The sequence below is a fragment of the Pelobates fuscus genome, chromosome 8 (assembly GCF_036172605.1).
Source record: "Pelobates fuscus isolate aPelFus1 chromosome 8, aPelFus1.pri, whole genome shotgun sequence".
In the NCBI taxonomy this organism is placed as follows: domain Eukaryota; kingdom Metazoa; phylum Chordata; class Amphibia; order Anura; family Pelobatidae; genus Pelobates; species Pelobates fuscus.
This window is the reverse complement of record NC_086324.1, coordinates 40237318-40264166: the sequence shown is the minus strand read 5'-3', so window position 1 is coordinate 40264166 and position 26849 is coordinate 40237318. Positions and strand designations below refer to the sequence as shown.

Here is a 26849-nt window from a genome sequence, read left to right as displayed (position 1 = left end):
ACTTTTAATGTATGGGTGTTTTCACATTTTTAATACACAGCACATTAATGTGATAATTGGTTACATAAAAAAAAGTTGTAATGCATTTGGAGAAAAAAAAAAGAAAAAAGCTTGCTTAACTTTAGATCTTTTAGTACCACCCACATTTAGAACTTTCCCACGTTTTTGGTGGAGCATGTTAATGCAGCCACCTCACTGCACAAATGTGCACAGTCTTCAAAAGAAGGCACCAAGAACATTTTACATCATTTATTTTGAGGATATTTTTCTGTGTCCCAGCATTGTGGTATATTGAAGTCTTTGGATTGGAGAAAGGTTATAGTTAAAGTGTTGGAGGGTACCCAACCTTACAAATGCCATCAACTGTGACCCCTCATCACTCTCCAACCTGTGCCTGGCTGAGAAAAGCACTTATCTGTGACATTCCTTATCCCTAGATCCCAAATTACCTGTAACTCTAAACAACTTACAACTAATCCTAAATGCTGTATCTGTAAATAACCCTTAAAATGTCAACCCTCATCCAACCCCTAAATCTTGGTTCCTACTGTTGGCAGAGGAATTCCCCCAGCAGATGTCACTGCTGAGAGTTTCCCTAGAATATAATTGTAACAGATCCTTCCAACTTAGTCTTTTCTTTTGTTCGGTTCATGCCTCTGTTCGCCTGATTTCGTGCGAAGTCCGTATGTGAAATATAGGTGGCCGCCATTTCAGGACTTTACACGTGGTCGCGGCCATCTTGTGTGCGAACAGCGGTGTTTGCCTGTAACCGCATGGAACTAAAAACGGATACGCAAACAGGCGAACACCGCTGAGTCCTCCAGACCTCCACAAGTTCGCACAGAAACTACCGAACACCCCACCATTCGGTAGTTACACTCAGTCACCTATGGGGATTTCAGCGAACCCCGCGATTCGGATGGATGACAAGATTTTCATACCGTTTTACCGTGCGAACAGAGACCGACCGCAAGGCCAAAACTCATGGAACTATTTTCGGCTAGTTGGTCTGTGCGGTCGGTCAAAACTTTGAAACTCTGTAACTCCCGAACCGTTCACCCAATCGGGCTGATTTTTGGACAGAGTGTTCCCCGAACGAAGATCTCTCAAGCGGTGCCGGATTTAAAGGTGTACCCCCTGTTTTTGGGGTACATCCAGAACTGGGGCAAAATATTGTATGTTCTAATTGTATTATGTGGTTATCTGAGGGGAGGAGACGTGGGGGTGTTACCCTGTGCATAATTGGTTGTTTTCATCCTCCCCCTGGGAGTGTCCTGTGTGTACCCTTTTCTAATAAAAAGCAGGCTGGGTGTCCCAGTCCTCAGTTCATCTTGACCCTTCATAACGTAGCCTCGTCTCGTTCTTGAAAGGGGATTGTTTGGGAAGGTTATTCTGTTCCTGTTGCAGCTGAACCTGATTTTCGCTCTGGATATCGTGGATGGGATTATATCAGCCTACTTCTCCACAGCAGCTTGCAGGGAAAAAGGACGTCTCCAACGGCAGAAACCCTCTCTCTATCTGGGTAGCCGTTACATTGGTGGCAGCGGTGGGATGGTCCTTTTATCCAAGGAGCAAGTGCTGAATGGAGTCTCAGTATGCTAAGCTGAAAAGACCCACACTAAAGGATTTATTGGAGAATCGTGGTAGAAGTGCCAGCAACAGACCACGGAGGGAGCTGATAGCTGACCTGCTGGAGCTGGACGAGATGGATAGGTCCATGGAGGTAACGGAACCCAGGGCACCCATCAGTGAGGACGATGTGATTACGGCAATTGTGCAGCGGAGATTAGCGTTGTATCCAGTCACGTCTACAGAGCTAATAACCCAACTACTCCGGGAAACAAGGGAAGAGATCCAAACCAAGAGGGATCAAGAAATGGAACTGGTAAGAGCCAGACAGCTCACTACACAGACAGTTCCTACCCCGCTACCCACTACTACAGTAACGAAAATTCCCTTCAATGCATTTAAAACCTTTGCAGAAAATGAAGAGGAAATTGATGGGTATTTGGCGGACTTTGAAAGACAGTGCTCGCTACATCAAATACCGCCAGGGCAATGGGTCACTATCCTGGCGGGAAAACTATCAGGAAAAGCTAGTGAGGCTTTTCGAGCGCTCACTACAGAGGAGATCACGCAGTACCAAACAGTAAAAGAGGCACTGCTCACCAGGTATGCGGTAACCCCAGAAGCCTACCGTCGCCGCTTCCGGGAGTCCAAAAAGAAAGCTGTGGACTCCCACATGGAATGGGCCAACCGACTACAAAGAGTGGCATCACATTGGGTCCAAGGATGTAAGGCCAACACCGGAGAGGAGATATTACAATTATTCTTAATGGAACATTTCTTTCAAAATTTGGCTGCGGACCTACAAGACTGGGTACGAGACCGGCGCCCCGCTAATTTAAATGAGGCGGCTCGGCTGGCCGATGAATACGCCGAGACAAGGAGAGTAAGCCAGGGTACTCCACGACCAGCTCATAAGATAGAGCCACGTACCCCAGCCACTGTCTCACGCCCAGAGTTTCGAGCTCCAGTCCCACCAGGACCACCCCGTCCTCAGGGACCTACCAACTACCCCCGAGATTTGTCGAGAGTGACGTGCCATCACTGCGGCAACCTCGGACATATTGCTCGATATTGTCCCCTAAGATCCACTAGTAACAATTGGAGACGCACAACTCCCAACGCAGAGGCCCCTGCATCACGACCCTCTGCAGCTCACTGTGTGGAAGCTGAAATGGGCCCTGAGGAATGCCTGGGGATTTTGTATGAAGCAGATCCCATACAAGCTGCTTCGCCAGATAACCGACAGCATCATCGGCAGGAAGTTCGGGTGAATGGACAAACAGCACAAGGCCTAAGAGACACCGGGGCTACCATCACGTTGATCCAAAAGCACCTAGTAAAGCCAGAGAATGTGTCTACCCGCACTGTTGCTGTTCGGGTCGCAGGGGGCGCTGTTTTTCGCTTGCCCACTGCCCGAGTACACTTAGACTGGGGAGTCGGATCGGGGAAAACTACAGTTGGCATCATGGACAACTTGCCTGCCGAGGTCGTCTTGGGAAATGACATTGGCCCCTTGACCTCAGCATATTTGCCCACACCTGCTGCCGCTTGTCCCGTAACCACCCGCTCACAGGCCCGTGTCACAGATGACCCTAATACAGGCCGGGAGACCCAGGTAAGCCAAGCACCCACATGTAACCCCACTACAACAAGCAGGCCCATAGCTTGGGACACCCCAGAGGAGTTTGGGAGGGAAACTAGAGAGGACCCCACCCTCCAAAAGTATCGAGAATTAGCAGACAGTAGGGAGGGCAAACAGGAACGTTTCCTATGGGATGGGGACAGGTTGTACAGACTGACGGAAGGGAAAAAGAGAGGCTGTCCCCCTTCACAGAAGCGCCAACTAGTGGTACCCAGAAAGTACCGGTTGGAGCTTCTCCGAATCGGCCACGACATTCCGTTGGCAGGGCATCTAGGGGGTAACCGTACCACCTTCCGGATCACCCAGACCTTCTTTTGGCCGGGGATCTCAAAGGATGCACGACGTTACTGCAGCACTTGTGACGTATGCCAACGGGTAGGGAAGAGAGGAGATCACCCTAAAGCTCGACTGTTACCTATGCCTGTGATCGAGGAACCATTTAGCAGGGTGGCAGTCGACCTAGTGGGACCCCTACCTAACCCCAGTCCCTCTGGTAAGAAATACATACTTACCGTAGTGGACTATGCTACTCGCTACCCGGAAGCTGTCGCTCTGACGAATATCCAGGCTGACACTGTCGCCAGTGCTCTAGTCGGGATATTCACCCGAGTGGGATTTCCTCAGGAAATCTTGTCCGATAGAGGGACCCAGTTTACCGCAGACCTAACCCAGCAGCTATGGAAGGTTTGTAGTATTAAACCCCTACTTAGTTCCCCGTACCACCCTCAGACTAACGGTCTCTGTGAACGTTTTAACGGTACCCTAAAGCAATTGCTACGGACCTTTACAGCGGAATACAAAGATTGGGAACGATTCTTGCCGCACCTCCTGTTCGCTTATCGGGAGGTGCCACAGGAATCCACAGGGTTCTCTCCCTTTGAACTGCTCTATGGCCGGAGAGTACGAGGCCCTCTCGACCTCATCCGAGAGCACTGGGAGGGAGAGACAGAACATGAGGGTGTCCCCATCGTACCATATGTACTAGAAATGCGGGACCGCATGGAACAGTTAGCCCGGATGGCACGGGACCACCTCCATGCGGCCCAGGGCCGGCAGAAACGTTGGTACGATCAGGGCGCCCGCCAGCGAACGTTCCAAGTAGGCCAGAAGGTGCTGGTGCTTAGACCTGTCAAAGGGAATAAGCTCCAGACCTCCTGGCAGGGCCCTTACAAAGTGGTAGCACAGGTATGTGACACCACCTATGTAATTGCCAGCAGCAAAGATGAAAGGATCCAGAAGTCCTTTCACGTAAATTTATTAAAAGAATATCAAGAAAGGCCCGAGGATATAGCAGCCATATGTATACCAGCCACTGAAGACCCTGACAGCTTACCCATACCCGACCTTTTAGCTAACTCGGAACCTAAGACCCTGCTCAATACCATACAGCTAGGGGAGCGACTAACCCCCGCTGAAAAGGGACAGATCCGACAACTGCTGACTGAAAAGAGGTTGACATTTTCCCAAGAGCCCGGATACACCCCCTTAGCAACTCACTATGTAGAGACCCCAGGTCAACCCCCTCTCCGGCAAACTCCCTATAGGATCCCTGAGGCAGTAAAAGATGAGATGAGGAAGGAAATCCAGGAGATGCTAAGACTAGGAGTGATAGAGCCATCTGACAGCCCGTGGGCCTCACCGGTGGTCCTAGTCCCCAAAAAGGATGGGACTACCCGGTTCTGTGTCGATTATCGACGTCTCAATGACAAAACCCTGACAGACGCATATCCCATGCCCCGAGTAGACGAGCTATTAGATCGTATTGCCAGGGGACGTTATCTGACCACCATCGACTTGTGTAAAGGGTATTGGCAGATTCCCCTGGCCAAGGAGGCTATCCCTAAGTCGGCCTTTGTCACCCCATTTGGCTTGTACCAATTTAAGGTCATGCCATTTGGGATGAAAAACGCCCCGGCTACATTTCAGCGCTTAGTGGACCGCCTCCTTGATGGCTTCCAGGATTTCGCCTGCGCGTACCTGGATGACATTGCGATTTATAGCGAAACCTGGGGAGAGCACTTAAGGCATGTAGAGGCCGTACTGGATCAGATTCGGGCCGCAGGGTTGACTCTGAAACCAGAAAAGTGTAACTTCGGCATGGCAGAAGTCCAGTACCTGGGACATCGAGTGGGATGTGGGAAGCAGCGCCCAGAACCCGCTAAAATTGAAGCTGTAGCTAACTGGCCCACACCCCACACCAAAACTCAAGTATTAGCATTTTTGGGAACCGCAGGATATTATAGGAGGTTTGTCCCTGACTATAGTACCATCGCAAAACCATTAACAGACCTAACCAAAAAGAACTTGCCTAGGATAGTCCTGTGGTCTCCCGCCTGTGAAACAGCCTTTCAGGCCCTAAAGAATGCTCTGATTCATGCACCTGTCCTGTCTGCCCCCGTCCCTAACAAAAGATTTGTCGTTCATACAGATGCATCCATGTATGGACTGGGGGCAGTTCTAAGCCAGGTCGGAGAAGATGGAGGCGAGCACCCTGTCGCGTATCTCAGTAGGAAACTGTTACCTAGAGAAGTGAGCTACGCGGCAGTGGAAAAGGAATGCTTAGCCCTGGTCTGGGCATTAAAGAAACTCACCCCATATTTGTACGGACAGGAATTTACATTAATCACCGACCATAACCCCCTGGTGTGGTTAAACAGAGTAGCTGGAGATAATGGACGCTTGTTGAGATGGAGCCTAGCACTGCAACCCTACAACTTTTCCATTCAATACCGCCCGGGCAGGTTCAACGGGAATGCCGATGGTCTGTCCAGACAAACAGAACTATTACCCTAACAAGGAACCGGACAGCCCCAAGTTGACCCGAAAAGGATCAATCCGGGTCTGCCGGAGTGTTCCACAAAAGGGGAGCAGTGTAACAGATCCTTCCAACTTAGTCTTTTCTTTTGTTCGGTTCATGCCTCTGTTCGCCTGATTTCGTGCGAAGTCCGTATGTGAAATATAGGTGGCCGCCATTTCAGGACTTTACACGTGGTCGCGGCCATCTTGTGTGCGAACAGCGGTGTTTGCCTGTAACCGCATGGAACTAAAAACGGATACGCAAACAGGCGAACACCGCTGAGTCCTCCAGACCTCCACAAGTTCGCACAGAAACTACCGAACACCCCACCATTCGGTAGTTACACTCAGTCACCTATGGGGATTTCAGCGAACCCCGCGATTCGGATGGATGACAAGATTTTCATACCGTTTTACCGTGCGAACAGAGACCGACCGCAAGGCCAAAACTCATGGAACTATTTTCGGCTAGTTGGTCTGTGCGGTCGGTCAAAACTTTGAAACTCTGTAACTCCCGAACCGTTCACCCAATCGGGCTGATTTTTGGACAGAGTGTTCCCCGAACGAAGATCTCTCAAGCGGTGCCGGATTTAAAGGTGTACCCCCTGTTTTTGGGGTACATCCAGAACTGGGGCAAAATATTGTATGTTCTAATTGTATTATGTGGTTATCTGAGGGGAGGAGACGTGGGGGTGTTACCCTGTGCATAATTGGTTGTTTTCATCCTCCCCCTGGGAGTGTCCTGTGTGTACCCTTTTCTAATAAAAAGCAGGCTGGGTGTCCCAGTCCTCAGTTCATCTTGACCCTTCATAACGTAGCCTCGTCTCGTTCTTGAAAGGGGATTGTTTGGGAAGGTTATTCTGTTCCTGTTGCAGCTGAACCTGATTTTCGCTCTGGATATCGTGGATGGGATTATATCAGCCTACTTCTCCACAGCAGCTTGCAGGGAAAAAGGACGTCTCCAACGGCAGAAACCCTCTCTCTATCTGGGTAGCCGTTACAATAATGTACAGAGTGAGAGGGAATAGCTCCCTCTTAGGTGCTCAATCATTACAATGTCATATTTTTTTTCTTCCTGCCTGATTACAAGCAGTGACTGGCACAAGGCAGCATGCGTAACCCAGCACTGATCATTACCTGTGTCATGTAATCAGGGGCGAATGGGGTATGCAGGGAGACATGTGACTCCATCAATTTAATCTGCCCATGGCTAAACATAGTAATTTAAAGGGCTGTGAGCAGTACTTACTTTAAGTGATCTACATCGATAGTCGGTTCTTGGAACACCTCTCTGCAAAAATGGTTGGCCCCACATTTACTAAGAGATACTGTGGTTTCCACAGAACCAGCAGGAAACAGCCCCAGCTTTATTTTATTGTGGAATTTAATGACCTAGGAGCCATGATGTAATAGATGAAATATTTGGAACAAGAAGGAATTATGGTTTATGAAATACACACCTCTGTAAAACCATCTTTCAGAGGACTCAATGGTGCCCCGGGAACTTGGCCAGGCAAAGAAATGTTCTTTCCCTCCTCGAAAGGCCGCGTTGGTATCCGATGTAGGTATCCATATCCAATACCACACCCCAAGCTGTAGAAATGAAAGAAGGTAGTGTGATGTTGGTGGAAAGTCCACTGCCCATAGTCCTGGATAGCAATGTTAGTATAACAGTGAAACTACGTAACTGGTACAGCAGTTGAAACATTGATGTATTCCCTCAAAAAAAGAATAAAAATTCTGACAAACATACCATGTTGTTTTGTCCAAGTGCAAATAGATCAAAATGGCATAAGGGAATGATATCACAGTATCGATTAAACACGGATTGTCTTGCTATTTAAAGAGATATTTTAGGGTGGAATTTGCAACTTTTAAAACATGTTAAAGTCGCTCTGTAAACGTTAGGGTGCGAGAATACAACACTGATGCCTACAGTGGATAAGCCGTATGGCAAGTACTGAGGTTGACAAAAGGCAAAACTTCCACCGTCCTATTGTGTCAGTTTCCCCGATCACTGCTAATGACGGCTGTGTGATTCAGGCTGTTTTTAAACGATCCTGTGACAGTCTAAGGAGGGACTTGTGAGATCCTCTAGGATGGAGATATTGGTTGCCATTTTGAAATGTAATTCTTCTTAGAAGCAAAGCAACAATATTCTAAGCTGGTATAATGCTGCCTCTGTAAGGAGTTCCACTCTGGTTTTTGGATAGATATTAAAGGGACACTATAGTCACCTGAACAACTTTAGCTTAATGAAGCAGTTTTGGTGTATAGAACATGCCCCTGCAGCTTCACTGCTCAATCCTCTGCCATTTAGGAGTTAAATCCCTTTGTTTATGGACCCTAGTCACACCTCCCTGCATGTGACTTGCACAGCCTTCCATAAACACTTCCTGTAAAGAGAGCCCTATTTAGGCTCTCTTTATTGCAAGTTCTGTTTAATTAAGATTTTCTTATCCCCTGCTATGTTAATAGCTTGCTAGACCCTGCAAGAGCCTCCTGTATGTGATTAAAGTTCAATTTAGAGATTGAGATACAATTATTTAAGGTAAATTACATCTGTTTGAAAGTTAAACCAGTGTTTTTTTCATGCAGGCTCTGTCAATCATAGCCAGGGGAGGTGTGGCTAGGGCTGCATAAACAGAAACAAAGTGATTTAACTCCTAAATTACAGTGAATTGAGCAGTGAAATTGCAGGGGAATACACTAAAACTGCTTTATTTAGCTAAAGTTATTTAGGTGACTATAGTGTTCCTTTAACTGTACCTCCCCACCTCAAGAAGGGTAGATTACCTTACCTGCCCTCTCCTCCCCAAGCAGAATTCGGCGTTATGACAACCTCCCTACAGTTGTCTGTATCTGTGTTGTACACATACAATTTTAATGGTTTTCCTTCATGGGTCTCGATGAGTGAGAAAAGGTCTTCTGACTGCAAGACAAAAATAATCCAACATTAGAAAGTATGTAACCAAAAATTAACCTTCAGCTCCTTGCCTCAAGGTTAAACATAAAGAAACATTAGAAAGTATGTAACCAAAATTTAACCTTGAGGCGAGGAGCTGAAAATTAAACAGAAAAGGATATTTAAAAAGAAAAGAAAATAAGCATCTTTAGATCAGTGATGGATAAACACTGCACTTTATTTGGAAAAGCTGCCATATCATGGTTAATCATCATTGCATACAGATCATGGTTTGTGAATAATTTTCAGCTTATTGTCCCATCAATTGCAATCTGCGAGGCTCTAAGAGATAGCATACAGACTACGTCTGGTACAGTATTCAGACCAGATGCAAAATGCCAGGTTAAGTCTTCTCCACATTTGATTCAAAAGCCCCAACATTCCTTCAAGAAAGCAAATAAAGGAACCATGTGTGTTATCCTCTCACAGGTCTCATTGAGAAGATATACCTGATATACCCCTAAAAACAGTAAGTAAAGGGACCATGATGTAGACCAATGATGGCAAATGTACTGCATAGGTGTCACTTCTGACACTGAGAGGTGGCCCAATTAAAAGTGATGACACCTGCTAATTTAACCCTTATATCAGAATAAGCATAGTGTAACGTACTGAATATACACGGTGCTTGGCATTTCTTGTTTATCCCCCCTCTTCTTTTCCTTATACAAAAATGTGTTCATTTATTGTAACCATGCTAAATCCTAAAATATACATGTACAAATACTGAAAGGAATTAATGGCACAAAATACAATACAGCGTATTAAAAACAAAAATGGTAACAACCTCATTCATTACAGTGTCTGCTCCTATAATGTAGTCAGTGTTGGTTCTCAAACCAGCCAGTGCTGCGGGGGAATTTGGTTCCACCTCCTGGAATGACAGAAGAAATAAAAGCACCAATTAGTTACGGCATGCTAACCCTAATATTTACAATACATGCGATGCAGACAGCAGCTCGGCTGTGATGTCAAACAACCAAAAGGAAGCACAGACCATAACCAATGAAAGTGGAACTGGTACCTAAACGCAAATATGCTGATCTCGAACAAGGAGTTGGGAGTGGATACTGTGGAATGTATGGGGGCAAAATGGACACTCACAGTAAAATGAATTGGATTTGTGTATAACACACGTAAATATTGTATTATATATCGATCCACAGCAAATGTACATTAGTATCTGAAACCTAGGAATATTGTTTTTATTTGTATTATTACTGTTTAGATACAGGAGAATCTAGAAGTAAGGTGTTGTTGAAACGCACCATACAAAACAAGCTATATGTCGATTTAATGCTATATAGAAACAGGGATTTAGTGATTGTGTTATGGCTGTAAATCATTTAGCATGCAGCTGCATCTCAGTTTTCGCAAACCCTAACCAAAACAATCTACAAAATCTAAACTATGGAGCACTGCAGTTCCTCTTAGTGGTGGTATATCCATGAAGAAAGGCACTCCACAATATGAACATTTACTTACCAAGACATGCCATACGTTCTCATTTGCTCCATCAAAGCTGCAGAAACGTATGCTAACTCCCAGCAAGCCTTGTCCTCCCCACATGTTGCTTGGTGTCACTGTGGTCTCCCTAAGTTCCAGAGTCTTGCTGCTGTAGACCACCATTTTAACTGGCTTCTCGACACTGGCTTTAAGTAGATCCTTCAGGGTATCATTGTCTTTATTCTATGAATAAGAGGGGAATTATTTTTTTTATCTATACTACAAGATACTATTCAAGGCAATAGGCATAGTGTATATATATAAAATAAATAAAAGAACAAAATGCATACAAAAACAGACAGCCTAACATTTTAGAATCGGGATGAAGCAAAGTCATAAAAAGTATAAGTAAAATTTGGACCAAAGTCATTAGATTAGCTTGCAATTTAGGAATATAGGAACATTATAGTGTTAGGACTACAAACATGTATTCCTAAAATTATAGTGCTGGAGTACCAGCTTAGACTTGCCTTTTCTCCATTCTCACTGTGGCTGTCCCTGCCTCTATGGCTTAAATAAATTTTGAGATCAGCCAATTCAATGCTTTCCCATAGAAATGAAGGGCTATTGTGCACATGCAGCAAAATCCCACACTGCCCCAATCTGCATCTCCTAATAGAATCAATGCATCTCTATGGAGAGCATTCAGGGTCTCCATGCAAAGCGTGGAGACTTTGAACTTAGTTGCTGTACAATGTGCAGCACTGAGATAGGAAGCACCTCTAGTCGCTTTCTGATTTACACTAAAAAGCCTGAAAGGACAGGCTATAGACACCAGAACCACACTACATTAATCAAGGAATGTAGAGGTGAGTACATTGGACGTCAGAACATTTTTAAAATGGCATGTATAGAAAGAGGGAAGGAAATAGCAATACATGGGAAGACACAACATGACTGTAGATGATATGGACAGCTGGGGGAAAACATATTTGAAGGGATATGTATGGTTGGGATGATATAACAAAGTTACACACAACTTTTAAAACCCATTTCTAAGCCTAAGGGAAAAGTGAGTGTTTACATAATAGTAAAAGCGAGGGACACTTCCAGTGGCCACTCAAAGTGTACAGCACTGACGTTCAGCGTCTCCAAGCTCTGCATTGAGACGCTAAACTTTTCCCCATAGAGATGCATTGATATGAGTAGATAGGCCACGACAGCATTTGGCTCTGCCCCGGCCCGCCTCCTTGGAGAAGATTATCAGAATTAACCATCTCAGCTAACCCAATGCTTTCCTACAGGAAAACATTGGATTGGCTGTGATCATCAATTCTGATGATGTTAGCCAAGGAGGCGGACCGGGTGGCGGAGCCAGCACCAGCAGACCCGCACGGGGCTGGAAATAATGAGAGTTTTTACTAGCTTTAAGGAAAATAAGGTTTGCCAGGGGCACTAAATGGTTAGTTTAACACTATAGGGTCAGGTATACACATTTGTGTGCCTGACCCTATAGTGTTCCTTTAATATAAAAAAAATCAAATCCTAGTATATAACAAAATTCATTTTTGAAGACAAAATAGCCCCAAAGAGACCTGCTCTGCATATCAGTCTAACATAAATACAATAAATATAATTTTCTGATTACATACCAATCTTAACCCATTGATTGAAACAATAAAGTCAAAGAACTGTTCCAGCCCAGCCTTGTGTCCAGGAGAATTTTCTTGCACCTTGTAAAAATAATCAGAAAATACATGTTAGAAAGGCATTGCAATCCAATCCGTTCATAGCTTGTTTTAACAGAATGGTGGGCATCCATGAATTTTCCCCAATCAGCTCACAGACTGAATGTGTACAAAGATCTATTCACAATAACTCTGACTGAAAAATAAAGCAGCAGCTGATTACAATATTACATTTTTTACACAATATCCATGTAAATTACATTTGAATAACAGCACAAAGCATGATTCAAGGCCTGTATGACAATTGACATGCCACATAATGATTTTAATAAACACAGCTGCAGTTTTCTTTTGTCTTTTTCTATAGCTTTCCGCTACATTTAACCCCTTAAGGACGGAATCAGTTGTACAAGTTGTGATCAAAACAAAACGTAAACAAAGCCTGGAATTTGCGCTATATGTCTGTTCAACCATAATTCAACTCTGATATTAAATACACCCACACATATTATATATAATTTTGTTCAGGAGAAACAGGGCTTTCATTTCATATTAAATATTTATATATAAAACATAACTTAAAGGACCACTATAGGCACCCAGACCACTTCAGCTCAATGAGGTGGTGTGGGTGCCAGGTCCACCTAGTGTTAACCCTGCCGCTTTAAACATATCAGTTTCAGAGAAATTGCTATTATTACAATAGGGTTAATCCAGCCTCTAGAGGCGCTTCGACGCTTCTCACTGTGAAAATCACAGTGAGAAGATGCTGATGTCCATAGGAAAGCATTGAGAAATGCTTTCCAATGGCCTGTTTAAATGCGCGCGCGGCTCTTGCCGCGCATGCGCATTCAAAGCTGGCCAAAGTTAGCGTTCATATTATTTTTTTGCATTTTTTCCCACACAAAGACTGCACTTTCATTGATTATATCATCGTCGTTATACATTTTACTGCTATAAAACACTCACTCCTATTTGTGTTCAGTGAGGTCTAAAAAAGTACCCTGCAGGTAAAGGTTTTATGGAGATTTGGAAAGTTACAGGATCAAATATAGGGCTTGCCCATTTAATGTTTTACACATTCAAATTTGCCAGATTGGCAAATGGTATGCCATGGCACCATAACCTAAGTAGACAACCCAGGGTATTCAAAATGGGATATGTCCAGTCTTTTTTTAGTATCCACTCAGTCACAAACCCAGGCCAAAATTAGCGTTCAGATCTGTTTGTTTGTTTGCATTTTTCACAAACAAAAATGCCCTTTCACTGATGATATCATTGTCATTTTAAGTTTTACTCGTATTTGTGTTCAGCGATTTTTTACGAGTACAACTGTACCCCCTATATAGAGGTTTTGGAAGGCTACAGGGACAAATATAGGGCTATCCCATTTCAGTTTGCCGAGCCTATGTTGCCTTTGAGACCATATGGCAGCCAAGGAATATGAATTACCCCCATCATGGCATACCATTCACAAAAGTAGACAACCCAGGGTTTTCAAAATTAGGTTAGTCCAGTCTTTTGTAGTAGCCACTTAGTCACAAAGTTACTAAGAAAGTTATAGGGCTTGTAAATTAAATGGACTTTCTGCCTGGGTTGTCAGGCAGGTCCCTTGAATAATATTAATAAAAATTAATTAATTAAATATAGAAGATAAATTATAAATACTTTTTTAATGTATATTTTGTAATATATGTATAATATAAGTTAATTAAAACACCTGATTAGCATATTATACATATATAATTTAATTCTAAGTGTATTTTAGTATTAATACCAAAATACAGTAAGAAATATATTATATGTATAATATGTTAATCAGGTGTTTTAATTAACTTATTATACATGTATAATATATTGTCTGAATGTGTGAGTTTAACTTTAGTTTTAATTTCAGACACCGGGGGGACTTCCCCCTGCAGGCAATCTCATAACTGCTTTGCGGTCATGTGATTTGCGCCGTCCGTCGCGATCACATAGCCTTGGAGGGCCGAGAAGGAAGCCGGCACAGGTAAGTAAATTGAGGCTGGGGAGCGCAAGATCGGTAGGGCGTACTATGCCGCCCTAACGGCGTTTAGGCTCACTAAATGCGGGGCGGGATAGTACACCCTAACGGCATTAAGGGTTTAAAATGTATTCTTGGAATCCATCTGATTACACTTCTTACAGAAAACAATATAGTGTACAGCATGGTTTAATTTTCCACTCTCCACTAGCTGTTGGAGAATGAAAATGTATTGACATAAAGTGGTCTGGGTGACTTTAGTGTCCCTTTAAAATAGACAAATCACTTAAGATGGCTTTTATTTGGACAAACACACTGAGAATTTCAGATGCCTGTACACATCTTGGGAAGTGAGTTTTCAATAAAATTCTGGATTTTAGTTTTCAAACACAACAGGCAATTAGAGAATGATATATATAGAAAATATAAAACTGACAGCTGAAATTAAAGTGGATTCTGATTGAAATCAAAATCATGGCAAGGGACCACAAGAGGCACACAGGAATAATGTTATATAGTTTCCCATGGTCTATAACAGGGAAAAGCAACCATCGGCACTCCAGATGTTGTAAACGTCATCCCCCATAATGCTCTTACACCCATAATTGCTGGCAAAGCATCATGGGAAGTGTAGTCCTAAAACATCTGGAGTGCCGAAGGTTGTCTATGCCTGGTGTATAAAATGCACGCTTTCAATAATTCTTATATACAGTGAAAGGGTCACTCTAAAACACCAACAGAACTTTGCATTATTGCAAAGATTATGGTGTGGAGTGGCTGTGTGCGTGTGCGTTCGGCTACTTGGAAGATACTTGCACAAAGCAATGAACTGGACTTTGAATAGGTTAATAACATCCATATGTGATGTGTGGATCTGCTACTGGGGGGAAAAAAAACTACTTATCCATAAACCTATGCAGAGCATAAGGAACTAAAATAATCTGTAGATCAGAAAGTGGGGTCTTATCAGCTACTGACACTTGCTGTGCAAGCACTGCACCTTCTGGAATTGTAAAGGTAATTATTTTCCTTTTTTTGTTTTAATTTTGGGGGGTCATATCTTATTACCATGTCCCTTTAAAATTCACTAAATTTACCAAAACATGTTCTAGCTTGCTTTGATAAAATACTTAAATCCATTTAAAACCACATTTCCAACAAATTGCTTATGTGGCTGTGTTACTTTAATGACATAATAAGCCTAGATAAAGCAATTCTTTTATACACCATTCTCAATGTACCTGGATATTGGTATGTATCAGTATGACACATTATATTAGTTAAATTGCAAGACACATACGGATTGACCTGTTATTGATAGGTTTATTACTAGGATGGCAAGTTATGTTAAACCACTCCTTTTCTCACGGGATGTTGTTAAACCAGCCAGTATAGCGTGTGAAACATAGAAACAAAGACTGAAGCCTACCACACTATAAATATGCCGAGATAACACTGTTAAAGGTGTAGTAGGAAGGTAATGGTTGTTAAATTGTAGTTTTTCAACATTTTAAAGCACAGGGTAGCATATCACTCAGGACTGTCAGAGAGGAGATGTGGATGATAGGACAGCTGTTTACTAATAACATTATAATACAGAACCTCTAGGCTTGTACTTAACGGAAACATTTTGATTCCAAATATGAGCATATCATTGTATTGCAAAATATATACATAGTATTTATATATTGCAGTACAAATATAGGCTAATTCTCGCAGCCTTTTAATAAAATTAATTCTAGCCAGAACTGGGTAATCTAAATAGAATGATCTTTTACCATTCAAATTCAGTCAATATTCGCAATTTTGCTAGTGTGGTTACTTTTTAGCATTTGGTTGCATATTTTAAGTGTTCAGTATTGCAGATTTATGGCTTATTTCTTTCTTATTTTTACATCTTTTATTTCATTGCTGACAAAATACTGAATTACAAAGCAAAGAAACCTATTCAGCCATTGTTTGTGATGTTTTTTTTCCATCATATGGCACTTATGCTTTACAGAATTTGGACCACCTTCTGATGACCAAAATTCAGGTGAAGTTCAATTCGTATTAAACGGAATACACAAGGTTAGTAATAAAGATATACAAAAAACTTTTGAGGGCCATGTCAAATCTGCAGATCTTGAATGAGACAATAATGATCTAGATCTGAGATGACAAACCCTTGACGCACCAGATGTTAAAGAGACATTCAAAGATGCATTTGACCCCCCATTTTTAATTCACTGTATAGATAATATATAAAGAAATATACAAATAAATATATAAACAAAACAATTAAATCAAATTTTCAAAGAAGTCTGGGTTTGCAGCTTCTTCAGCAAGCTCTCACCAAGCCAGGAAAGTAGCTGAACCAATCCCAATGTTCCCAAGGGAGCGGAGCATAATGATATCTCCTCCAGTCTCCTACCCTCCAGGGGTTAAAGGGACACTATAGTCACCAGAACAACTACAGCTTAAAGGACCACTATAGTGCCGGGAAAACACACTCGTTTTCCTGGCACTATAGTGCCCTGAGGGTGCCCCCCCCCTTCATGGTCCCCCTCCCGCCAGGCTCTAGGGAGTGGAAGGGGTTAAATTTACCTCTTTTTCCAGCGCCGGGCGGGGGACTCTCCTCCTCCTCGTCATCGGCTGAATGCGCATGCGTGGCCAGTCCATAGGAAAGCATTCTCAATGCTTTCCTATGGACGCTGGCGTCTTCTCACTGTGAAAATCACAGTGAGAAGCGCCTCTAGCACTAGAGGCTGGATTAACCCTATTAAGAAACATGGCAGTTTCTCTGAAACTGCCATGTTTATAGAAGAAAGGGTTAATCCTAGCTGGACCTGGCACCCAGACCAAATTCAATGCTTTCATATGGGAAAGCATTGTGATTGGCTGAGTTTATCACTTCTAATAATGTCAGCCAAGGAGGCAGATCAGGGACAGAGCAAGAACCAGCATACTTGAATAAAAGTAACATTTTACTATATTGGGCAGGGGGGGGGGAGGGAAAGCCAGAGTGGTTTTAACACTATAGAGTCAGGAATACAAGTTTGTGTTCCTGACCCTATTGTGTTCCTTTATAGTGCACTTGCCAGCAACACAATTCATCAGATCAGAAACAGATGCAAAGGTTGATAGCAGTTGCACTGTGGCTGCTGTCTTATCTGCAGCTCAATTAACAGTATTCTAGGTGTAACTATTTCATTTGACCTTCTGGATACTGTGAAGGAGTCTTTAAGCCTAAGTGGGGATTTATAAATGCATGATAAAGTTTCTTGGTGAGGTAGGATGAAGTATAAGCTTCCTCTTGTGATGTGTCTCAGTTAGGGAATGGTCTAATAGCTTTCATTTAATTATGTGCATGGTGGCACGGACAAGAAGTTCGCCATTATTGATCAAATGTACTTAATACAGTAATGAAATTAAAATATCCTATTCAACAGCATAAGAGTGCCAATAGCTTTAGATAACACTTACACACAAACAAGTTTAGCTTGAGCAGCCTAGGTGTATAGATAATGTTGCTGCAGTCTCACTGCTTAATTCTCTACCATTTAGAAGCTAAATATCTTTGTTTATGCAGCCCTAGTCACACCTCCAATGGCTGTGACTCTCAGTCTCCCTACACACTTCCTGAAAAAAGTGTACTTTTTTTTTTTTTTAAAGCTTCCTTTATTGTACAGTGTATTCAATTTAGAACTCCTGCTCTGATAATCACCTGCTACAGCTAAAAGTGGCTTCCTATGTGTGATTAAACTTCAACTAAACCTGATGTAAGAACTTCTGAAGTAAACCTTTCTTTCAAGGAGGCTGTGTCAGTCACAGCCAGGAGAGTTGTGGCTAGGGAAAACAACGAGTTCCAGGCAACCAAAATCACATGTATCACGAATATAACTAGCCCACACAAGTGCAAACAGAAACAGTGGACATTGAGTGGAATCAATTCTCGTGCGGTTTCCCCTCCACATGCGCTTGGAGACAGTGATCTGAAATCACGTTCTCCAAGTGCTGCAATGAGTAAATTGAGGATTGTCCATTACCAACTACTGCAATCACCGCTCGGCTGGCACTAACAAATATCTGAAAAAGTCTCACTGGAATCCATGATAGTCCAGCTCCAGGGAGACCCATAGATTTCCTAGCCTGTTTGGCTCTGGAAAACTTGTGTGCTATGCAAAGGCACCTCAAGTGCAATGTATGTAGATTTGCCAAGCATTAGAATGTTCCTTTAAAGCCAAAATGTAATCTAAAGAACTTAAAGGAACACTCCAACCCAATGTAGTAATTATGGTGCTAGGAGTGCCCTGGTGCCCTCCTGTCAAACGGTATAAATCAGGTGAGCGAACAGAAACTCCTGGCAGGAGCTTTTAGCTCCAGGAAAAGCTGTGATTGGATGTTCCTAGGTAAATTGTCAAATTTGTCTCAAATAGTGTGCCTACTTAAAGGAAGCCAGAACATTTCTAGTACCATAACAATTACAGTGGGCTGTAGTAACTCTGGTGCTCAAAGTGTTCCTTAAAGTTTTACTACGTGACATGTTTATTTTAAGGGGACACTCTCAGGACCAAAACCACCACATGCTTGCCGTGTTCCTTTAAACTGTTTCATTCAGAGATTTGTGCATAATTCACCCAGATTTCTTACTAAACCCCAAATCTACAAAATCCACTGCTGTTTTTACCGCATGTTTGAAGCCAAGACCACATAAATATTCAGCTCTCTAGGACAACTCAGCATTGACTTGAGAGTTAATCATGCATGCCTCACATCTTCTAAATAATAATATATTTATTTTTTCCAGGGTCGGTAAGATTTCAAAAACCAAGCTGGCATGATTAAAATACATCCTGTTATACAATGAACACGCTACTGTTTGTTACTGTGCTTAAGATACAGACTAATGTTTGGTACTATGCTGAATCCAATCACAAAAATATCCTTCCTAAATCTTACAAATATTTTCATTCATACATATTTACTCATCTTGTGTAATTTGTTATGGTTTCTGGAATAATGTGTCAAGACTGATTAGGATTTTCCCAACTCTTAAACCTAAAGGTATTAAAAACCAAATAGGACAACATACACACCATGGTCATTTTATAGAGCATGCTTTGGGAGGGTGGGGTGGGGGATGCTACATATGTACATCATCGTAATTCTTACTCTACATCATGGGTCGTCAACCTGGTCCCTACTGCCCACTAGTGGGCATTTCAGGATTCCAGGTGGGCGGTGGAGATTTTCTAATTTTGAGAGCTTGGGCAGGCAGGCGCGAGCCGGCGGTACCCCTGCGACTGGGTACCGCCATCACCACTTGCGGCTCCGGCCCACGCGGCAAACCGCCGGGGCCGCTTATGGAGGGGTCCATCGGGTGGCCCATGCTGTCAGGGCCACCCGATGGATGTGGATTGTAAGGGGGCCCGGTCAGCACTGGGCGCTTTAACAGCGCGACCGGGCCCCCTTTGATTACATCACAGAGCTGGGAGGAAGTGACTGCACGTCACTCCTCCCAGCTAACACACAGAACACGCGGGAGGAAGGAGGAGGGAGTCAGAGTTGGAACTCTGACTCCCATCCACCTGAGTCACCACTGGACCCCAGGGAAAATCACCCTCCTGCACCTAAAAGGTAGGAAACAGGAGGGTGACTAAAATATTTTGTGTTTGTATGTGTATGTGTGTCTTATTATGTATGTGTGTGTGTGTGTCTTAGTATGTGTGTATGTATCTTTGTATGTATGTGTGTCGTATGTATGTGTGTATGTGTCTTATGTGTGTGTCTTTTTGTATGTATCTTGTGTGTGTGTGTGTCTGTCTGTCTGTTATAGTGGTAAGTAATAGTAAGTGGGAGACCTAGCTCAGCCTTCCTACTGGGCATTGCTATAAGGAAGGTTAAAAAAAAAAAATTTAAAAGGGGGGGAAAAAAGGTGGGGAGGGGAATTGAGGCACAGATGAGAAATCATATTATGCACAAACAGAGAAGTCGTCTGAATATCACCGAAAGAGGAGACCTTAGTTTGTTCCTTACGGAAATCGAACCAGATATCAAATATTTAGTCTTGCAGCATCAACCTCAAATATCTCATTAAAGGTAATTTCGATTTACTTTATTGTTTTCTCATTAAACTTTATAAAGTTAAAAACATTATAAACATGTATTAAGTAGAAATAAAGATAAATATACGTACATTTATTTTTATAAACACCCTCCTTTCTAAAAAAATATTCTGCACTTGCGCGAAAACTGGTGGGCGGTAAGGAAATGTTTTCAACCAAAAAGATGCATTAGTGGACGGTAGGTAGTAAAAGGTTGACTACCACTGCTCTACATGATACAAATGTTTCTACAGAGACAGTGACACAGTCTGTGTGCTTTATACATACTTTGTTAATCTTTTTTGAGATAATCCCTATATCTCCATTACTTTATCAAATGTACAGGTTGACTTAACCCTAAAGTACAAATGTATTGTTTAAACCTGTAAAATCCTGTCCGGTATAAGAAATTTGATCCCCAAGCCATTTCCAATGTTAAGAACAGGCATATTATCATCCTGGCACCATACATATTGTTCACGATATATTATTCCTTATAGCAGCAAAACCTTTCCCAATGAAAAGGAGAGGCCCATTTAGAATGTAAAAAGTCCAATGCAGACTTGTCTGTCTATTTTAATTGATGAATGTCTCATTTTGCTGATTTTACTGAAGAATGGGATGTCACACTAATCACAAGAGCATAATTTGGGTGCATGACAATGTCTGGTTAAAACAGCACTGTTGAGGGCACTGGATACATATTTTATAAATGGTGTAAAGCTATAATAACAGGCCTTTAATAGCTGTAGAATAAAAATTAAAAACATTAAATACTTCTAATTTTATGGCTTTAATACTGGAAGACATCCATAGCAAACTATAGTGTAACAGGGAATTTTTAGAGACCTGCTGGACTGCTGCTGGTGTAGATGGACTGCAGTCCCCATAATGCTCAGACAGCCTGGGATGTAGCTGGGTATCCCTGGATTTGTAATGGCGGGTCAGCCAGAGGTCCTACCGCAGGGAGCCCCTGGCTGGCTGGCTGGTTTGAGGGGGAGCCCCTGGCTGGCTGGCTGGTTTGAGGGGGAGCCCCTGGCTGGCTGGCTGGTTTGAGGGGGAGCCCCTGGCTGGCTGGCTGGTTTGAGGGGGAGCCCCTGGCTGGCTGGCTGGTTTGAGGGGGAGCCCCTGGCTGGCTGGCTGGTTTGAGGGGGAGCCCCTGGCTGGCTGGCTGGCTGGTTTGAGGGGGAGCCCCTGGCTGGCTGGCTGGCTGGTTTGAGGGGGAGCCCCTGGCTGGCTGGCTGGCTGGTTTGAGGGGGAGCCCCTGGCTGGCTGGCTGGTTTGAGGGGGAGCCCCTGGCTGGCTGGCTGGCTGGTTTGAGGGGGAGCCCCTGGCTGGCTGGCTGGCTGGTTTGAGGGGGAGCCCCTGGCTGGCTGGCTGGCTGGTTTGAGGGGGAGCCCCTGGCTGGCTGGCTGGCTGGTTTGAGGGGGAGCCCCTGGCTGGCTGGCTGGCTGGTTTGAGGGGGAGCCCCTGGCTGGCTGGCTGGCTGGTTTGAGGGGGAGCCCCTGGCTGGCTGGCTGGCTGGTTTGAGGGGGAGCCCCTGGCTGGCTGGCTGGCTGGTTTGAGGGGGAGCCCCTGGCTGGCTGGCTGGCTGGTTTGAGGGGGAGCCCCTGGCTGGCTGGCTGGCTGGTTTGAGGGGGAGCCCCTGGCTGGCTGGCTGGCTGGTTTGAGGGGGAGCCCCTGGCTGGCTGGCTGGCTGGTTTGAGGGGGAGCCCCTGGCTGGCTGGCTGGCTGGTTTGAGGGGGAGCCCCTGGCTGGCTGGCTGGCTGGTTTGAGGGGGAGCCCCTGGCTGGCTGGCTGGCTGGTTTGAGGGGGAGCCCCTGGCTGGCTGGCTGGCTGGTTTGAGGGGGAGCCCCTGGCTGGCTGGCTGGCTGGTTTGAGGGGGAGCCCCTGGCTGGCTGGCTGGCTGGTTTGAGGGGGAGCCCCTGGCTGGCTGGCTGGCTGGTTTGAGGGGGAGCCCCTGGCTGGCTGGCTGGCTGGTTTGAGGGGGAGCCCCTGGCTGGCTGGCTGGCTGGTTTGAGGGGGAGCCCCTGGCTGGCTGGCTGGCTGGTTTGAGGGGGAGCCCCTGGCTGGCTGGCTGGCTGGTTTGAGGGGGAGCCCCTGGCTGGCTGGCTGGCTGGTTTGAGGGGGAGCCCCTGGCTGGCTGGCTGGCTGGTTTGAGGGGGAGCCCCTGGCTGGCTGGCTGGCTGGTTTGAGGGGGAGCCCCTGGCTGGCTGGCTGGCTGGTTTGAGGGGGAGCCCCTGGCTGGCTGGCTGGCTGGCTTGAGGGGGAGCCCCTGGCTGGCTGGCTGGCTGGTTTGAGGGGGAGCCCCTGGCTGGCTGGCTGGCTGGTTTGAGGGGGAGCCCCTGGCTGGCTGGCTGGTTTGAGGGGGAGCCCCTGGCTGGCTGGCTGGTTTGAGGGGGAGCCCCTGGCTGGCTGGCTGGTTTGAGGGGGAGCCCCTGGCTGGCTGGCTGGTTTGAGGGGGAGCCCCTGGCTGGCTGGCTGGTTTGAGGGGGAGCCCCTGGCTGGCTGGCTGGTTTGAGGGGGAGCCCCTGGCTGGCTGGCTGGTTTGAGGGGGAGCCCCTGGCTGGCTGGCTGGTTTGAGGGGGAGCCCCTGGCTGGCTGGTTTGAGGGGGAGCCCCTGGCTGGCTGGCTGGTTTGAGGGGGAGCCCCTGGCTGGCTGGCTGGTTTGAGGGGGAGCCCCTGGCTGGCTGGCTGGTTTGAGGGGGAGCCCCTGGCTGGCTGGCTGGTTTGAGGGGGAGCCCCTGGCTGGCTGGCTGGTTTGAGGGGGAGCCCCTGGCTGGCTGGCTGGTTTGAGGGGGAGCCCCTGGCTGGCTGGCTGGTTTGAGGGGGAGCCCCTGGCTGGCTGGCTGGTTTGAGGGGGAGCCCCTGGCTGGCTGGCTGGCTGGTTTGAGGGGGAGCCCCTGGCTGGCTGGCTGGTTTGAGGGGGAGCCCCTGGCTGGCTGGCTGGCTGGTTTGAGGGGGAGCCCCTGGCTGGCTGGCTGGCTGGTTTGAGGGGGAGCCCCTGGCTGGCTGGCTGGTTTGAGGGGGAGCCCCTGGCTGGCTGGCTGGTTTGAGGGGGAGCCCCTGGCTGGCTGGCTGGTTTGAGGGGGAGCCCCTGGCTGGCTGGCTGGTTTGAGGGGGAGCCCCTGGCTGGCTGGCTGGTTTGAGGGGGAGCCCCTGGCTGGCTGGCTGGTTTGAGGGGGAGCCCCTGGCTGGCTGGCTGGTTTGAGGGGGAGCCCCTGGCTGGCTGGCTGGTTTGAGGGGGAGCCCCTGGCTGGCTGGCTGGTTTGAGGGGGAGCCCCTGGCTGGCTGGCTGGTTTGAGGGGGAGCCCCTGGCTGGCTGGCTGGTTTGAGGGGGAGCCCCTGGCTGGCTGGCTGGTTTGAGGGGGAGCCCCTGGCTGGCTGGCTGGTTTGAGGGGGAGCCCCTGGCTGGCTGGCTGGTTTGAGGGGGAGCCCCTGGCTGGCTGGCTGGTTTGAGGGGGAGCCCCTGGCTGGCTGGATTGAGGGGGAGCCCCTGGCTGGCTGGCTGGATTGAGGGGGAGCCCCTGGCTGGCTGGCTGGATTGAGGGGGAGCCCCTGGCTGGCTGGCTGGATTGAGGGGGAGCCCCTGGCTGGCTGGCTGGAGGGGGAGCCCCTGGCTGGCTGGCTGGATTGAGGGGGAGCCCCTGGCTGGCTGGCTGGCTTGAGGGGGAGCCCCTGGCTGGCTGGCTGGATTGAGGGGGAGCCCCTGGCTGGCTGGCTGGATTGAGGGGGAGCCCCTGGCTGGCTGGCTGGATTGAGGGGGAGCCCCTGGCTGGCTGGCTGGATTGAGGGGGAGCCCCTGGCTGGCTGGCTGGATTGAGGGGGAGCCCCTGGCTGGCTGGATTGAGGGGGAGCCCCTGGCTGGCTGGATTGAGGGGGAGCCCCTGGCTGGCTGGATTGAGGGGGAGCCCCTGGCTGGATGGACTGAGGGGGAGCCCCTGGCTGGCTGGATTGAGGGGGAGCCCCTGGCTGGCTGGATTGAGGGGGAGCCCCTGGCTGGCTGGATTGAGGGGGAGCCCCTGGCTGGATGGATTGAGGGGGAGCCCCTGGCTGGATGGATTGAGGGGGAGCCCCTGGCTGGCTGGATTGAGGGGGAGCCCCTGGCTGGCTGGATTGAGGGGGAGCCCCTGGCTGGCTGGATTGAGGGGGAGCCCCTGGCTGGCTGGCTGGCTTGAGGGGGAGCCCCTGGCTGGCTGGATTGAGGGGGAGCCCCTGGCTGGCTGGATTGAGGGGGAGCCCCTGGCTGGCTGGATTGAGGGGGAGCCCCTGGCTGGCTGGATTGAGGGGGAGCCCCTGGCTGGCTGGATTGAGGGGGAGCCCCTGGCTGGCTGGATTGAGGGGGAGCCCCTGGCTGGCTGGATTGAGGGGGAGCCCCTGGCTGGCTGGATTGAGGGGGGAGCCGCTGGCTGGCTGGCTGGCTGGCTTGAGGGGGAGCCGCTGGCTGGCTGGATTGAGGGGGAGCCCCTGGCTGGCTTTGTTACCCGGTTCGGGCCTTGCACACACATACCCGCAGCACATGATATCCCTCCGTGCCTCCTCCCGGAATCTCCACGCTCTGCGAGCCCCCCATGTCTCGCCCGGGGTGTCGGCGGTGAGGACAGACAGCTCGGGCCGCTCCCGGTGTCAGCTACCTGTGACAAGGCAACCAAGCGCAGCTCGTTACGTGGCAAACTGACATTCCAGGAGCATGCTGGGAGTTCCCGGGACACGACGTCATTTCGCGACAGCGGCCTCTGGCGGGGCCTCGCTGAACTGCAGGAATGGGATCATCAGTGTGTGTATGTTGGTAGCAGTGTATGTACTGAGTGTGTGTATGTGGATAGCAACGTGTGTGTGCTAAGTGGGAAGGGGGGGGGGGGGGGGGGAGGGTACTTCTGATTACTTGACATTCCCAATAAAAAAAAGTATATAAAAAAAACAAAAAAACTAAAACACATGAATGAAAAGAGCTATTAAACCGAAAGCAAAATGTAAAAAAAAATAAAATAGATTATATATATATATATATATATATATATATATATATATATATATATATAGATATATACCATAGAATCCATGAGCTAGCTGATGATAATGGCTCAAATATATACTGTATCTTTAAAATAATAGGATAAAATAAATAGGATAAAATAAAATAAAATAAAATAGAATTAATATGAAGCAAATATGTCCAGATAGAGTTGTATGGTGCAGATATCCTTATCCCTGGTAGGAAAGCAACCCAGGGTAAATGATACTATCACCAAAATCTATATTATACTTTTCTTAGGATAAAGAGATATGAAAAAAATCCATTAATTGTGAAGCACACCAGTATGTGGAACTGGTTGCTGCAAAGCAATACAAGCAATATAAACCACTATAAGCAGTGAGAAACTGGAGGTAAAATAAAATTTATTTGCCAAAAACTTAAAAATAGAGATCAGGATCAGTTCACAGTAACAACACCAGTCTAATAAAGATCAAAAGTTTAAGAGAACCTTGGGATCGGGTTAGGATGGATGCAGATGCTGTGTGTAGACTTGCCTTCTGTATTCCGACCGCCGGTGAGGACGATGTGCGTCTCAGTGTGCGTTCCAGCACGGACCTCACTCCGAGGGACGGACACTGTAGACGGTCTTGATTCCAAATACAAGAAGGTTCCTACATCCTGACCAGGTTAATTTCATAGTTGAAGGGATTGAGTGGATACTGCAACACAACTATTTCTGGTTTGGCAACAACTTCTACCTCCAAACATGTGGAACAGCGATGGGCACGAGGTTCGCTCCCAGCTATGCCAGCCTCTTTATGTCCCATTGGGAACAGAAGTACATTTATGAGGATGGCAGATGGGAGTCGAACATTGTGACCTATCGCAGGTATATTGATGACCTATTCTTTATATGGAAGGGAGATGAAGAATTCCTACAGGTATTTCTCACTCACCTCAATCTCAATGACTGGGGTATTAAACTTACTACACACTATAGTAAGTCACATGTTGACTTTCTAGATCTAAATATTTATGTAGAAAACCAGACACTCAAGACTAAAACCTTTTTTTAAATAGTAGACGTGAACAGTTATATACAGGACAACAGTTGCCACTTCTCGCCGTGACTTCTAAACGCCCCAAGAGCACAACTACTCAGAATATAGCGTAACTGTACGGAGGAATCTATGTTTCACGAACAGGCACAAACTATCATAGATAATTTTAAAGAAAAAGGATGTAAAGATGAACTGCTTAATGCAGCATATGAAAAGGTCAAAATAGAGGACAGATCCTCTCTTATACGCTATAAGGCTAAAAAAGATACTAGGAACGAGACAGTTTTTGTATGCGACTTTAATTGCAAAAGCAAGCAATTCAAAAAGATTTTAAATAAACACTGGCCCATTTTAAGGAATGATGATACATTGAACTCTATTCTTCCTACTAAACCCATTATAGTATATAGAGGGGTCCCAAGCCTTAATCGGACCCTAGTACATAACCACATAAGAGCCAAAGAAAACAATCATTTTTTGAATAAAACAAGAGGCTTCTTTGGTTGCGGCACTTGTGGAGCATGTAGAAACACACAAAATAAAAAAAGACATATATCTACTTTTAAACATCCAAAAAACCTTGAACAAATATTTAAAATAAAATAACTAATTA

At 46.2% G+C, this 26849-nt stretch overlaps 1 protein-coding gene across 1 annotated transcript in view; it reads right to left on the bottom strand.

Annotated features, from left to right (window-relative positions):
• The window catches only part of GORASP2 (golgi reassembly stacking protein 2), a 29834-nt gene extending 4927 nt beyond the window's left edge, over window positions 1–24907 (bottom strand). The window contains exons 1-6 of the mRNA XM_063429717.1: window positions 24708–24907; window positions 12071–12151; window positions 10458–10661; window positions 9760–9846; window positions 8809–8939; window positions 7468–7600 (exon numbers count right to left, since the gene is read on the bottom strand). Coding sequence (XP_063285787.1) covers window positions 7468–7600; window positions 8809–8939; window positions 9760–9846; window positions 10458–10661; window positions 12071–12151; window positions 24708–24770 — 699 coding nt within the window. The 5' untranslated portion in view covers window positions 24771–24907. The remainder of the gene's footprint in view (window positions 1–7467; window positions 7601–8808; window positions 8940–9759; window positions 9847–10457; window positions 10662–12070; window positions 12152–24707) is intronic.
• Window positions 24908–26849: the final 1942 nt, after the last annotated feature.